Below are 16,701 nucleotides of genomic sequence, written 5' to 3'. Positions count from 1 at the left end.
TTTAAAGGGGTGAAAGCTTGGGTATTCCAAAAGTTGTCCCCCTCGAATTCAAAATTGACGTGTTCGAGAATTTTTCGAAATTTCTAAATTTAATACCCTAAAAGCCCTCTGTATACTTCTCGTTAGGCCACTCTGTATTCAAGCAAGTCGAAGCACTTTTAAACCAGAATGACGAATCACCTTGTAGTGGTGTAGTTTTTCCAGGTCTCAGTACCTAGTTGCAAAAGCACTCGAAAATGGAGGTAGGAAATTTTTATTTTCCACTCAATTATACTTTTTTCCGCTGAAACGCAACCGAACGTTTTTAATTTAAACTGTAAACTTTACGAACATTACGAATGAAACAATTACCAAACTTTGTCAATAGCATGAGTAAAATTGATGTATTTGAGCAGTGGTAGTCATGCAGAAGTCATTTATTCAGTCCTGTTCATTAAAACTGTCCATTATTTAGGAGGAATTTCCCATTGCGGTTCTGCAATGTTTGATCTACATACCAGTTTCCAATAACGAAATTCATGGTAGACTATTCGATAAACATTCTGATATTTGGAAGGAAACGAAGACGGGCGTAATGGATCAAAGCGGAAAACACAAAACATTGACAGATTCGACTCGAATATATGGAGATAAAAAATACAATATAAGAAGCAAACAAATAGGTTGATATTTTTCTAAATTTTCATAATGGAATGATGAATATGGCAAGCGTTCGTTTCCCACATAATAAAAGTAAGAACAGTCGAGTTGTATTTTATATTTATGAGGACTCGACCCTCGTTTACATTTTTCTGCTTTGTGGATATTTTCCATGGCAGCTCTACGTTTTATAGAATATTCAAAAATTGTGATACTTTTAGGTATATAAACACTATTTAAGAGATTGTTTAAGAGTCCCCCGATGGCGTTTCAGGCTAATTGAATTAAAAATGCTCGCTATATATCAACGTTTCTCCCTTTCAGTCAAGTGAGACTCAAATGTACTCTTTTATAGATCAGAAAAGCCCATTAACATAAATTTAACTGCGAAGCGCAACTTTTTTATGGTTTTACTTTATTTCTTGGTAAGTGCCACGATTCTGGAAGTTTTTATTTTATATGTACCGAGCTAAACTTATCTACCCAACAATATTTTACTGAACGTTAGATAATTCATTAAAATCAGTCGCAAAAATTCGGGTACCTCGTCTCGTAAACTTGCACGAGTTTACAGCTCGAACATAAATCTATTCTTGTATCTAGCAAATCCCCTTGTATTTTTCAAATCATTTTTGTAATTTCATCACCATTTCGTGTTTTACGGCTGAAAATAAGCAGAAAATGCAAGTTTTATAAGTTTCGTATTTGGATAGGGTATATACGCTGCTATTTTATAGATTATTCCCCTTTTACGAGTGCTTTTATTCTTCAAGCCAAAATTACTATCAATATTTGCCCAAACATTATAACACGAAGAGTTTTTATTTACGATTATAACGCAATGAAAATTTCCGGCCTTGCAAGTCACTATTTGCCAAAAAAACTAAACTTTTTACTCGATCAGTATTAATTGCGGTTCGTAAAACCACAATATGGTTTATTTACTTTCGATAATAATTAAACCACATTTGGAATTGCAAACTTTAAACTTTTCCACCGTCATTATTGAAGTAAAAGTGCTGTGAAATTTAGGTTGACATGTTTTATAATTTTAGGTGAAATTACTATAACCGGTGTATGAAAATCCAATACCAACATCGTCATGAAACCCTCATTTTTATGTTTAAGCTTTTACCAAAAATCGTCCTGAAACTTTCATTTGTATGTCCGGTAATTTTAGGAAACTGAAGATGAGGCATCAACTTAGATACTGGGGGAGATATTGGATTGAGATATTGAGGATTTCCGAAGATTGCCGGCCAAAGTGCGATTGAAAGCAAATAAATTTGCAAAAATTCCCAAAAAGCATTAACTGCACAAAAGAGAAAAAGAAGATTGGATATTAATCAATGGCATTAAAGAGTCCATTATCCAGGACAAAAACAAATTAATGTCTGTACTGTTTGATAAAATCCAATTAATTGAGGAAATTCTGCCCAAAAATACCCTGGGGGTTGGTGGGAATGCTGTTCCACTTGACTCAATTACTAATGGAATACCTCCATCAGCATTGTCGAATGCTATTAATCCAAATGATACGGTCTTAACGTAAAAAAGCAGTATCCAAGTTCATCCAAGGTATCTAATCGGACAACAACGTGGAATAAATTCAGTAAATCAAAGAAGGACCTTGATACATTATAATATCCTTATATAGATCACCCTTAACATACACAAAGACATTTTATGTTAGTGGACGAGTATCCATGAGCACCTACAAAAAAGTGTAAATTGCTCGACAACTATATCATAACGTAACCAAGCGCCGACGATGATAACAAATGTAACCTCGACGTCATTTGATAATATTTATTGCAATATACGATATCAATCCGCTAATGTTGTTCAAGGCGATTTTCCGATCACTTGATCATTGAAAACAGCTGATCAAGGAAATGCGAAATATTTAAATATCCACCTATTCATTTCCAAAAATAATTCCAACTTCTAGTCCTTTCCATACTACTACAATGCGTCGTTTCCTCTGATGAAAATTAAACAAACTCAAAAGGCCCACAAATGGGTAACTTGGGTTATGGGGAAAAGGTTTAAGGAACCATATCGAATACGGCTGACGCTCCTCCTGAAAAACACACATGATTGCATAGTCTGAGCAACGCCTTTTTATACTTTATTTATTTGGATTTTTAATATCACGTGTGAAACTGGGATAAAGTAAGTTTATGGAAGTTACCATATTTTATAGTATATCAATAACTAAAAATCTTGAGGCCAACTCGTGACCCTTGATAATCTTGCATTGCAGAAATATCTACATAGGTCAACTGAACCGGAATCTCCGGCGTCAGTGTTATCCCCAACTGTTTCTCGTAATTGATTTTACAAGCTTCGGTCGCTAAGTACAAGGAAAATCCCTTTCATAAAGTCCCGACGTTGTATTTAAAACAGACGTAAGCAGGGAAGATGTCAGTATTCGTCAACATGTCGATTAAACTAGCTGTGCTACTCTTTGCAATCATTTTTCAAAAATCGTGCCAGTCGTATTTGATACCTAAACCCGAAATAACCGTGTACTCCCCGAAGGGATTCAGTGTCAGTATACCTCACACGCATGGAATAAGTTCGGTGACATTTCAAGGCAACATTAACCGCGAACTGAGAAATTTCAACGACATAGATCTTTTATCTAACGTTACAAAGGTGGAAAATGGTAAATGGATTATTCGAGACTTTAACAGTAGATTGCAGTCGGGTGATCTTATTTCCTATCGGCTGCTTGTCGTGAAGAAATGTTTGAGGTACTGGTTCCAAGGAGAACGCTTTCTTGTTAAAGAAGGTAAGTCGTTACTTGTCACTTGTCAAATTGTAACCGTTTCGTGTAGTTGTAAACCTGCTCCCATCTGCACCTCCGATACCGGTCGAAAAGGATCACGAAGCTTGCATGCGGAGCATTCACGATTTGACTCAAACCACAATACAACAGAAAGCGCTAATAGAAAAATTGGAGTCGAAGATTCAACACTTGAGCAATTATGTAAATAGTCAAAATGGGAGAAGCCTAATTTTAACAGGGAGAATAACAAAAGAAGGCTATCCATCAGACACTGTGACTTTCGTTTTAAACGAGTTACTAAATTTGGACACGAAGGTGTTGTCCGCCCATAGGAACACAGACGGAAGTATTACATTTGAAGTTCCCACAAGCGAGGACAAAAGTGATATTCTTGAAGCTCTCAAGAAATCGAGGTCTACAAGAATCTCCATCAAGGAGGTATAAATAGGTTGGAGGGTTTTATTTATTTATTTATTTATTGTATTACCACGTAAGAGACATGCTGTGATATTAAATACGTAATTAGAATTGCCAATATTTATTTTTCGTTTATGCACTCCTTTTGAAATGTTGAAAGGAGTGACTTTATTCCACATTTGAGTACCGATTTCGTTGAAATTTACGGAATTTGATTCCTTCGGTTCTTTCGAGTTTATAAGAGTTTTAGGATGTTTGTTCTTGTGTAGGAACCCAGGCGTGCCCTGAGAAATTTTTTAAAAGAAAAAAAGAACCACCGTCCCACGTAGGTGTCAGTTGGGTGGGACCGCATGCCATTGCACACAGCATTTTTTACAACATAGAAATTTGAATGTAGCTTCTTCTAAAGCGATGGGGTAAGTGGAATGTATGGCTGAGGTATTCGTGAACGGCTGTGGAATTTAGGTAGCTTTGGAAGCTGCTTTTTACGCGATCGCAATGGAGTTCACGACTTTACTTTACCCTGAAATTCACGTCCTCGCTATGTCCGTGTCCATGTACTGTATGGTCTAAGGGGAAAACGCACGCGGTTTGTTTGGGGTGTGATGTGTGCTGGCGTATGCACCACCACACTTTAATTTGTTGCGCAAATATTAAGTATTTCTGGAATCAATTGAGTTGTGAAAATTCCAAATAAGCGAACAAAACGGGACAAATATTGACAAGCAATTGCCCAAAAAGCACTTTGTATCAAAATTCGTGCTAACAAGGAGACTTTCAAATTAAAAATTGCGATTCCTGTTTCTCTCTATATACACGAAGTCATTAGGGAACTTGCTTATTTCTGAAAAAATAAATAAATTTACACCAAAAACTCGAAAGTTAAATAATTCGCTCAGAACCGCGTGAGAGTTTCTGCATCGGTTGTTTGTTGTTTAACTTGACCCTCACGCCTATTTATTGGAGGAATTTCCCTGTAAAGTAGGTGGATTTTCTCGAAAATAAAACTGTCAAAATAAAAGTATGTTGCCGCAGCCAGATAAGACCATAAAAGAGCACTTCAAGTGACATTCCTGTCGCGTAGATTTTCTAGTACGATCCCTTGGCGTTATCAAAATCGTTTCTAGGCATTCGCGCCTTTATACTCGCACTCAGAAAACGCGCCGTTATTATTTATTACTTAGCGCCGGTCGCCAAGTAGTTGTTGTGTGCGGTTCCGCTTAAATTACTCACCGACCTTTTATTATACCACTTCTTTTTTTTGCCTGATGTAAACTCAGTTTACGTAGCCGTAATAGATTTAATATCATCCTCATGTCAACGCCATTACAGAATGTAATTACAAGTAAACGTTATTAAATGGAATAATTCACGGGTTTAAGGGAAGATGCATTAGGGCGCGAATGCGCCAATTTTAATTTTGAAAAGTGTACTGCAGCAGCTATCATAAGCGAGCTATAAATACACGAGCTCCTTTGTTTGGCTCTTACTGAACCTATGTGTTAAAATCCCACGATTATTTGCGCGGTTCATATTTTTGAATAATACGAATCCAACCAAACGTTGCTGAATATCCTTTGTTGCAATTTATCATTATTTTTACGAGCTCGGGTTTCTATAGCGTGTTTTTCGTGTGTTTGTGCCTTTTGTGTCACTCCGACATGCCAATATGTAGTAACTTCAATTAATATTTCAACATTATTTGTTATATCAAATCGTGGATTTAAAATGACATTAGGATTACAAAAATACGACACTATTGTAATAATTATAGAGTCAATTTTAAAAGTTCCCAGTGGGAATATCTTCAACTTCAAAAAATATCCAGAATTCCGGTACTCCTGCCACCTCAAAAGTTTATATGCTGTGGTATTGCACCCAACATGATATTTCTTTTAAAATTATGTTCAACAATACCGAAAATATCACAGAATGACCTGTCCTCTCATCTGGTTTGAGGTAGGTACATTTTCAACGATGTATTAACAAAATTCGCAACCAATGACGTCTCCGAGGCTTTTTTTGAGCAGGAAGATCCGCCCCCGGAAAATTGATTCATGGAAGATTCGCCTTCATCGCGCGGAAGACTTGGATTCGAGAAAACTCGCCTTTGCTTCAAGAAGGTATTTGCTTCCAGAGAAATTTTGTCGGCAGTATCTCCAAGAAAAATTCGCTTCAGAGCACTTCCCTATATCCTATTACACTTTGGAAAAGTAAAATTAAATCGTTATTTTTTTGTTATTTGCGATATTTCTAAATTTGATCACTCACTAGTAACCCGAAGGCCCAATCTTCAAATGAGTATAACTTTTGTTTGAAAAGTGATTTTAAAAAACTGTTCGACAATTGTGTCCTTAACTCATCAAGTATGTACACAACAAATTTCATGGAATTTTCTCCATTTTCGTTGTCCGGCAAAGAATTGTAATGGAACTTCTTTTTCGAATTTTCAAAAACTAATTCCAAATTCGTTATTTTCATGTTCAAAGACCTCCAGTTACCAAATTTCGTCGAAATCAGAATTTTTTTCGCACCCTGAAGTAGAGGTGCGCCCTTTCGTGGTAGGAATTTTGAAAAAAAAATACCCATACCCGAAAACCTTATCTTTGTAACTCTTATGGTTGATGCTGGGAAAAAAATTAAAGACCCTCGAGTTTATTTGAAAAAAGAACTTGTTTGATCCCCTCTATCATCCAATTTTTTTATATTTTAATGATATCAATATACAGGGTGGTGACTTCCGTAGCGCATCATAGGGATTTCATTGTAAAATTCATAACATGCGATTATTGGCTCCCCAAATTATTTTAGAGCAAAAATGTATTAAGGTTTTTTGTAGAAAAAATTTGTTTACGTCAATCAACCCTATTAGTTTTCAATTTTTTTGCATAATATGACAGATATACCGTCAAACTGGAACTGGAAATGGTTGTGAATTCTTTGTTGAGGAAATTTCCGGATCCCGAGAATTATTTTAGTTTTTTGTCTAAAATCTACTAATCCTCTAGAACTCCACCCAATAATTTCAGAGCTGCAATTGAACCTATGGAATATTTCGCAGATAGGCCATTCCGTACAACATCAGAAGTCATTATGCTTTTACCCTGGCTTTTACATATACTAGTGCCTCCTGAAAATGGAAACGGTGGTTCAATCCCGTAATAATCGATTGGAAACAAAAGTACTGTGAACTGCACCGTTTTATTCACTAACTATTGAGACTTCCTCGAGTTATCCCCTTGGTTATCTTTATAAAGAGATATAGATGTTACTAAAAGGAATGTTATTGAATAAGCAATTTTAATTTTTTTTCTTTGAATCGTTCTTATAATGAAATGAGAGCACAGAAAACTTTTAGGATTTGTACTTGATAAACAACTTGAATTCATTTGACATCATAAAAAAATTTCCGAAAGTTAACGTATTCCACTCAATTTCAATATTTCGCTTTTTCAAATTCTAAAATCCCTTTGAGAAAGTTCTTTTAAGAGACCACCTCATAAAAGTTATAGAAACTGGGCGCTTTTTATTGTATTTTTTTTTCGGAAACACCCCACTACTAACATTTGATGATATATATTTTTCCACTGTTCAAGTATATGATTTATTGTTGTAGTTCTCTAGTACACCAACTTTTTGGTATAAATTTACAACGGCTACAAATGAATTTCTCTCGTATAGATATACAACTGGGGGTTGTTATAAATTTATGGCTTTCTAGACGTTATTCTTACATTAATATTAAACGCGTCGCTTTGTATATGGGGATAAAGTAAAAATGTCGCCCAAAACTTCAAAAATTATTTGTTGTAAATTGAATTGTTTTCGCAGCCAAACGCTTTTTTTGTATGTAAGTCGAAAAGTAACCATAAACTAAGTAAATATACATCAACTAAGTTCAATATCGCCCAATCGCCGTTAGATAGGAGGTGTGTGTATTGTTGACTTGCAATTCTAACAAGCTTCATTCTCGCATCCCTTAATGTTTCCTTTCACGTGAGTGTTTCTGACAGTTGAATGGATTTCACCCCCGACTCTCGCCCACTTAACTTCATGTCATAATAATTGAGAGTGAATCCCAATACCAAAACACTTTATCCAACGTTGGATACAGTTCTGCGCTTTAAAATAAAATTAATTACGGCCAAACTGCCATTTATACGAAATAAACGCGCTTTATTTGTAATTTATTAAGCAAGCCAAACGTCAATAACAAAAAAATAAAAATCCTAGTACCACATGTTAGCGTAAATGAAGGACATAAAGCAACCCCAAAATCATAAAAACGTACATTGTGACGCACAGACTATACACACGCGCATCCAGATTTCATCCCCCGCCTATACAGATGGAATGTTGTATAAATAACTTATTGAGATATAACATCACAACGGGGTCGTCGAAAATTCAATATACGAGCTTTATTCAATTAGATGAAGTACAAAAACTTCATTTAAAATTTGCAATTTTAAAATAAATTACGTTTCATATTTGTTCAAGGTAACTACCCTGTTTTATATATACGTACATTGTTAACGAAATACAATTACAACGTTTATTTAGGCTATAAAAATGTACGTTTCTGTTTACTGCATTAATGCACTTCTGGCGTTTCCGTCTATGCGAATCCCGCTTTTTGGGAAATTACATTTACAATAAGGGTGTTTTTTGCTTATCGCGTGGTTTTACAAAATAAACTAGGTAAGGTCTTTGTGTCTGAAAATGCAGTTTGCGATATTCAGATGAACACTGCCCTTTATTTTGTCATTTATCAAACAGTAATAATGCGATCCATTTATTTCATGATATTTTTAATTTCCTATACTGATTATTATTTTCCAAAGATGAATAAACAAGTAAAAAGATGTTCGCCCTAAGGCGAGTGACTGTAGGGCATTGTCCATGCATTTATCAGTACTTCTCAATAGGCTATAGCTATGTTTTTCTTTACTAAAGGATCTATGGTTAATATTTTAAGCAAATATCTCAATAAATAAGAAAGTTGGAATTGCGTAACCTACCCATTCGCGCGTTTTATTTTTAGTCCTGAGGGCTATATAATATTTTTTGACAAAAAAAATTAATTACCGGGCGAAACCGGGTTTTGCAGGCAGGTGAAATGAATAGAAATTGGGAAAAAATAATTAAAACAGCTGAATTTTTCCGCCGGTGAAATCACGGGGGTTGAAAGGGGTGGAAAGTGGTGTTTTGCAAATTGTGGCAAAACTATTAATTTTAGCCGAAAACGTTAAATGTAAAAGTTATAGAGAAAAATGAGCAACTTTTGTATCTACACTATTTTCACATAACCTCCAATTTTCCTAGAAAAACCGGAAAATCTGTTTTTTTTTCGTTTTTTATTCTTATTTTTGCGAAAAAATGTCGTAGGGGTTTGAAATTTGGAGCAAACATAGCTTGTTTTATGATAAAAAAGAAGATAAGTTTTTGGGCCTGTAAAGTTGAACCGTTTCCAAAATCTCACGATTTCTGAAAAAAACCACCTCTTCTTTGAAATCTATCTTCTTGTTTCTTAAATATTCTCTTTTATTATCTTATGCTCAACTGTTTTAGTTAAAACATCTTTATTAGTTCTTTTATTGCATTTTTTCCGCAATAAAAGCAATTCGAAATAAAATCGGATTATTTTGCTTCCTGATTCCTGAACAATTTCTTTTTGTTCACTGACTCTTCTTCCTGCCTGTTGTATAGCTGATGCAATTGTGTTGGGCCTGTTGAAAATTTGCAAAATCTGAAATAAGAACGTTAGTTTTACCGGCCATTGACCACAGCAAATTTGAGATGTAAAACCTGGAATAAACTTTATGAGGATTTTATTCATAATTCCTGTAAAACGATCAACAGGGCCAGCTCAATCCCATCAGCTGTAAAATAGGCAGGAAGAAGAGTTATTGAACAAAAACAAATTGTTCAGGAAGCAAAAGAATTCGATTTTACTTCGAATTGCTTTTATTGCGGCAAAAATGCACAAAAAAGAAATAATAAAGATGTTTTAATTAAGGCAGTTGGGCACTGGGAAATAAAAGAACATATTTTAACAACATTAAAGAGGGGAGAGAAGACAGATTTCAAAAACTTTTTATTAGCGCGGATCTAATACGTTAATTTATTTGCAAAAAAAAGCAATTTACCTACTGTCAAAAACGGTATACCTTAAAACTGTTCCCTCAGTTTTTGCCGCTTTTGTTAAAATTTTTCAATTGGAATAATATTTTTTATTTTTGATTATTAAAATGTATGTCGTTACGAAAATTTTGCTACCCCGCGCACCTGAAAAAAATAGATTTTTCATCGCCTTGAAAAATAGGTGGTTTTTTTTCAGAAATCGTGAGATCTTGGAAACGGTTCAACTTTACAGGCCCAAAAAATTATCTTCATTTTTATTATAAAACAAGCTATGTTTCCTCGAAATTTCAAACCCCTACGACATTTTTTCGCAAAAATATGAATGAAAATTTAAAAAAAAACAGTTTTCCGGTTTTTCTAGGAAAATTGGATTTTATGTGAAAATAGTGTAGATACAAAAGTTGCCCATTTTTTTAATCTCTATAACTTTTATATTTAACATTTTCGTCTAAAGTTAATAGTTTTGCCATAATTTGCAAAACACCAGTTTCCAGCCCTTTCAACCCCCGGGACTTCACCCGCGGAAAAATTCAGCTGTTTTAATTATTTTTTCCCAATTTCTATTCATTTCACCTGCCTGAAAAACCCGGTTTCGCCCGGTAACTAATTTTTTTTGAAAATAAATTATTTTAGAGCTATTTAGCCTGGACTGTTTTGGAATATGCGATATGTTTGCGTTTACTACATCTGTGGTTAAAATTTCAAAGAAATATCAAGATAAATAAGGAATTTGGCACTGGGTAGTGTGTTTTTTTATATGGATCTTTTCTTAACGTGAAGGGGAAGGTTATTGAAGTTTAGGGAATGCAATCCCGCAGCAAAATCTCAATTCCGGTATTTGCGGGATTGTTAGATGTTAATCCTACGGGATCCCGGTATTTGCGGGATCCCGCAAAACTTTAAATAAATTGGCAAATAAGCAATTCTGTGCGGTTAACTTCTGTATTAAAATAAACCGCTAATTATCAGAATATTTAACAAAAAAAGTACTTTCAGCCTAACTTAGATAAAAAAAACCTCACCTGTAAAGCACAAATAGTCTTCTAAAGTGCCTCAAAAATCATAGTACATTTTTAACGAAATAAGTTTAACAAAATTATTTAAAAAATAACTTCTCCGTTATGCGTTTCATTAACAAAGTAAACAGAGTCGTTCCCTTGGTCGACAAATTCCTCAGTCCGCAAATCCCGCTCCATTTATGTGCGGGATTAGAAATGCTGCAGGATCCCGGTATTTCGGTATCCCGCGATCCCTGTATTGCATTCCCTATTGAAGTCTAACCATAATTGTTTACTTTGCGCATTTCTTTCACTACTTAGTAAAGGAAACAACCTCACACCTTTAACATTACTTTTTTTACAACCTGAAACACAACCCGCTATATATTTGATATATTAGGAAAAGAAAATTCAAATTTCAAATACGTGACAGATATCTCCAAACCGGTGGAACAATCCCTAACATTAAAGTTACTGGAATCTGGTAAAGTCCGCCATTTTTGGGCAAAAATCATGGGTTCTCTCACACGGATCCAATGGATTGCGGTGCTCTCTATATCTAGTGACATTACAGAAAGGTACATTCGGGTGACCCCTAACGAAGAATAAAGAACTACGCACAAGGATTTATATCGATAATGTACGTTACAGCAAATTTATAGGTAAGGTATACAGACTGGGTAAGGAGTACCGAATAGAATATAAAAAAAAAGTTAGAATTATATTCAGAGGCTTCAATGTTAACGTTTAAATTCGTTTACGAGCAAAGAGAGATTGACTGTCAATTTTGAATCTTGAATCGTCCGGGAAAATGACTTTATAACACTTTGGTCTTAGCAGGTTAACCTGGATCACATCCCATCTTGCGATGGGGATCGGATCTGAAGGTTTCCTCCCAGATCCGCCGGTGCACAAGGCTGCCTCGATCCTTCCACTCGTCTCAATCGTTTAGCCGTATGCGAGCCTCGACCTCCACAGCTAAAAAGTGTAAAGGCTCTAGTCCCAGAAGTTCCTCTATAGCCAAAGTAGTTTTCATGGGTCCAGTGACTCCCAAGCGCGTTCACAGTGAATATCCTTAGTAAGTTAATGAGCTCATCTCCGTCATCTCGATTGGGGATATAAGGACTCTGCTTCCGAGCATAGCGCGGATCCATCACCCTTCAGCAACCACACGGATAAATTGGTTACATTATAACTTTTCTTCTGTACAAATTACAATTTCCAAATGTTATTCATTCTCCACCTCACAAATACACAATAAAGGAGAAAATAGAACTATTTTAACGACAATGGTGGAAACCTAAAGACAAAATTAAGTAAATTATTACCACCTGACACGCGATAGAAACCTATCCTCATGCTTTCAACTTTTACTTTGCACGTTACGCTAGGGCCAATAAATCCTGTAGTAACAAAACGAAATATCGGATCGGGCAATTAATGAAAAATGTGCACAAATGTACCGCAACTTTACACTGCAATTTATCGTTTAACCGCAAAAAAGTTGAATTATTTCGGCAATAATTCCGAAATCGAACACAAAAGCAGAACCTTTGCACCAATATGCACTAAATTTCCAACTTCAAAACTTTTGTAATGAGATTACATGCACTCAGACACAGATCTCGTCTGCACTGGATGTGCACTGACCATTGAACTTGATTTATGAAAATAGCCCGGCCATAACAATCGTCTCTAAAGCGTTCGCTCTTAAACATGAAATTTTATTCGAGCTTTCTTTACAAGTCTATTTGCCCGAGTTGTGTTGCATTTATATTGGGAAATATGTCCCTTGGGTAGGAGGAAGTTTGAACAACTTCTCTTTTTAGATGGTTGGTGATGCTCAAATCGGCTCTAATTTTTCGCCCGATCTTTAATGATTCGTAGGAGAGGGGGAGGGCGCATTAAAACTTAGCTACATGCCCTAGCAATTTTTGCTTTGTAATCCGGGAGAGGTTAATTAATATAAAACGCAACGTATTTTTATACAGCAAAAGCAAGGAATAATAATTAAGCGCTGTTTCTTTTTCATAATTCAACTGACGTTAAATAAACGCATTCAAGCTACAACGAGGATATTGAATCAACAGTTATTCAGCGTAAATCGTATTTTTAGCGTTAGGTATATTAGCCGTACAGTATTTAGGGTCAAAACAGAAATGGAACGAATTGCTTAATTAAAAAATGAACATTGTATCCTTTTCAGCAAAATACCCCTAAAGTTACCTTTGTACTAAAGTATTGGAAATCGATGCCATTGTAAAAATTGTTCACTAAAAGTTTATTTACTGTCTAATTAATTGAAATTTGCTAGCACGTCCATCTTCGTATAAGTTGTGCCTGTCATTGATAAAAGCGAGGTAAAATTGTCTAAATTCAGCTGTGACAACTTTATCTGATAGAATGAGAGGCATTCACGCACCGCTTAGAGAAGAGATCAGAATGTCTGATTTACTAGAGATCCTGCCGCGTAAATTAAATACACAGACAAGAGCCAACCAACAATGAAAGTACGTCACCCTTGCACGTAAATAGTGTTGCATGTGGTTGCGCCAAAGAAAAGCACGAAAGGCCTTTGATGTAAACGCCTAACCGCAACGGCATTTCACGAAATTTGGTTAACCAAAATTGTAGGTGTTTTTAAGAGTCGATACATCACGACCGAGAAAATGAAATGAAAATATATTCAATAACACGCCGAAGCAAGCCTTAGATGTGAAAATACAACCTCGTTTTACCTACATGGTCACGCGCCATATGCTGTTCCATAATTTACGATATCAAAGAGACGCGAGACGTCTGCAAGTTCGATGTTTTGGGTCAGTATTTATGTATGACGGTACGAGGCGTGATTTTAATATTAAACTTTTAGAGTCTAACCTGCAATGTTCTCAAGCAAAAGGTAGGGCTTGTAAGCATCGATCCTTTTAACATTTCGATTTGCTAAGTTTATGTAGGTAGGCACTGCAGCTAATCTTCAAGCGGATATTTTTTTATAATAAAAAAGTAGGACCCCACCTATCCATCTCATACTCTGGGACAGCTTTCCACCATCTATTGAAACTGATTCAATTCTAATATACTAAAACAAAGCAATTTCGCCGCATTTTTAAATTGTTGAAACTAATTTTGAGCGTAAGGTAATCATTTTAGGGCGAGAAACGTTTACGTCATTTTGCGCAGATTGTGCTCAATGATTTCTTTATTTTGTAGATGGTCCCAGAAAGTTTCAGCGTTCAGTCTATGTTACAGCTCAAATTACATCCTTTTTAGAAGCAACATAAGGTTACTTTCTGAATACGCGGGAGATAAATGGAGAGCGTGGAAATCGCTGGCTTGGCAAGTTCAAAAAAGGTGTGGGAGAAGATTTAGGGCTATACGTTGGTCTGATTCAATGACCACGGTAAATATGGCAGTGTTACCACATGTGATAACAAAGCAGGCGGTACAGATTTCGTTGGGCATCGAGCGAAAAAACACGGCTGCCCAAGTTCGCGAGAGAAAACTTTGCACGGATCGAAACCATAAAATTTTGTTGGTCTTTTTTGTCTTAAAGAAAAATGAAAGTTAAATTTCGTGATTAGTTCGTCGAAGTGATCAGATATATCGCACTAAGATATTCGCTGGCGTTTTGAGTGCAAATAACGCGAGAGGTACGGAAAAACGAAGTAAAGTTTACGGGTTGTTTTTACAAGAACAGCAATTAGAATATGAATTCGCGCTCTTATCAGTGAATAAAAGGCAAGGAAGTATTGTTCATTTTGAAAGAAGAAAAAACTATTATTTCCCAACGCACAAGTATAATCGTTAGCTGTGAAGGACGAGTCATTTAAATCCCGTTTACGTCTTCGCCATTATTGCTGTTAAGAGGGAATGAACTCTATTGTTTTATCTTTTAATCGTTCTTAGCACCGTTAAAAACTGCCGAAAAGTTCAAGTGTAAAACGATTGATTTACTCCACCACATTTCTCCGTATACCTACTGCCAACAATTAATGTTAAAACCTATTTCGCGCTATGAAAAGCTAGCTTGCTTGTATCTAGGGAATGCAATACCGGGATTGCGGGATCCCGAAATACCGGGATCCCGCTGCATTTTTGCGAGATTAATCCCGCGCACATAAATAGAGCGGGATCCCGCGGGATTTGCGGGACTGAGGAATTTGTCGACCAAGGATTTTTGAGGCACTTTAGAAGACTTTTTGTGCTTTACAGGTAAGGTTTTTTTGAGAGGCCGAAGGTACTTTTTTGTTAAATATTGTGATAATTAGCGATTTATTTTAATACAGAAGTTAACCGCACAGAATTGCTTATTTGCCAGTTTATTTAAAGTTTTGCGAGATCCCGCAAATACCGGGATTGAGATTTTGCTGCGGGATTGCATTCCCTACTAGAAACCAATTTCGAAAGAAAATTCAAAGGGCTGTATCTTTTGAACTAGTAGCCCAATCTTGGAACTGTTTGAAATTATGGATTCTACAGGCCACATTCAATAAGAAAATTTTTTTTCCGGGTCGATCTGAGACAATTTTTTTGAGGGCCTCAAAAAAAGGCAGTGTACAACCTTCCTTTTTTACCAAAAATCGACTGCACCAAAATTTCTCGGGAAAACACTTTTTCTTATTAATTTTGGTGCGTAGAATCCAAAACAATTCGTACTTTTTCGATCAGACTTCTCAATCAAAAGTTATAGACTAGAAACCAATTTCGAAAGAAAATTCAAAGGGCTGTAACTTTTGAACTAGCAGCCCAATCTTGGAACTGTTTGAAATTATGGATTCTACAGGCCACATTCTATAAGAAAATTTTTTTCCGGGTCGATCTGAGACAATTTTTTTTGAGGGCCTCAAAAAAAGGCAGTGTATAACCTTCCTTTTTTACCAAAAATCGACTGCACCAAAATTTCTCGGGAAAACACTTTTTCTTATTAATTTTGGTGCGTAGAATCCAAAACAATTCGTACTTTTTCGATCAGACTTCTCAATCAAAAGTTATAGACTAGAAACCAATTTCGAAAGAAAATTCAAAGGGCTGTAACTTTTGAACTAGCAGCCCAATCTTGGAACTGTTTGAAATTATGGATTCTACAGGCCACATTCTATAAGAAAATTTTTTTCCGGGTCGATCTGAGACAATTTTTTTTCGGGCCTCAAAAAAAGGCAGTGTATAACCTTCCTTTTTTACCAAAAATCGACTACACCAAAATTTCTCGGGAAAACACTTTTTCTTATTAATTTTGGGGCGTAGAATCCAAAACCATTCGTACTTTTTCGATCAGACTTCTCAATCAAAAGTTATAGACTAGAAACCAATTTCGAAAGAAAATTCAAAGGGTTGTAACTTTTGAACTAGTAGCCCAATCTTGGAACTGTTTGAAATTATGGATTCTACAGGCCACATTCTATAAGAGAAATTTTTTTCCGGGTCGATCTGAGACAATTTTTTTTGAGGGCCTCAAAAAAAGGCAGTGTATAACCTTCCTTTTTTACCAAAAATCGACTGCACCAAAATTTCTCGAGAAAGCACTTTTTCTTATTAATTTTGGTTCGTAGAATCCAAAACAATTCGTACTTTTTCGATCAGACTTCTCAATAAAAATTATAGACTAGAAACTAGGGAATGCAATACCGGTATTGCGGAATCCCGAAACTAATCCCGCACATAAATGGAGCGAGATCCCGCGGGATTTGCGGGACTGAGGAATTTGTC

At 35.8% G+C, this 16,701-nt stretch overlaps 2 protein-coding genes across 2 annotated transcripts in view; both read left to right on the top strand.

Annotated features, from left to right (window-relative positions):
* Positions 1 to 16,701, top strand: part of LOC116167840 — a 105,325-nt gene that overhangs the window by 22,826 nt on the left and 65,798 nt on the right. The window lies entirely within an intron of this gene.
* LOC116167847 lies at positions 2,983 to 3,962 on the top strand. Its single transcript, XM_031483402.1, has 2 exons — positions 2,983 to 3,436; positions 3,483 to 3,962. The coding sequence occupies exons 1-2, from the start codon at positions 3,064 to 3,066 to the stop codon at positions 3,875 to 3,877; spliced, it is 768 nt and encodes a 255-aa protein (XP_031339262.1). The 5' UTR covers positions 2,983 to 3,063; the 3' UTR covers positions 3,878 to 3,962.

Source organism: Photinus pyralis, unplaced genomic scaffold (genome assembly GCF_008802855.1).
Source record: "Photinus pyralis isolate 1611_PpyrPB1 unplaced genomic scaffold, Ppyr1.3 Ppyr1.4_LG4, whole genome shotgun sequence".
NCBI classification, from domain to species: domain Eukaryota; kingdom Metazoa; phylum Arthropoda; class Insecta; order Coleoptera; family Lampyridae; genus Photinus; species Photinus pyralis.
The sequence above is the reverse complement of the archived record's forward strand: the minus strand, read 5'-3'. Positions and strand labels throughout refer to the sequence as shown.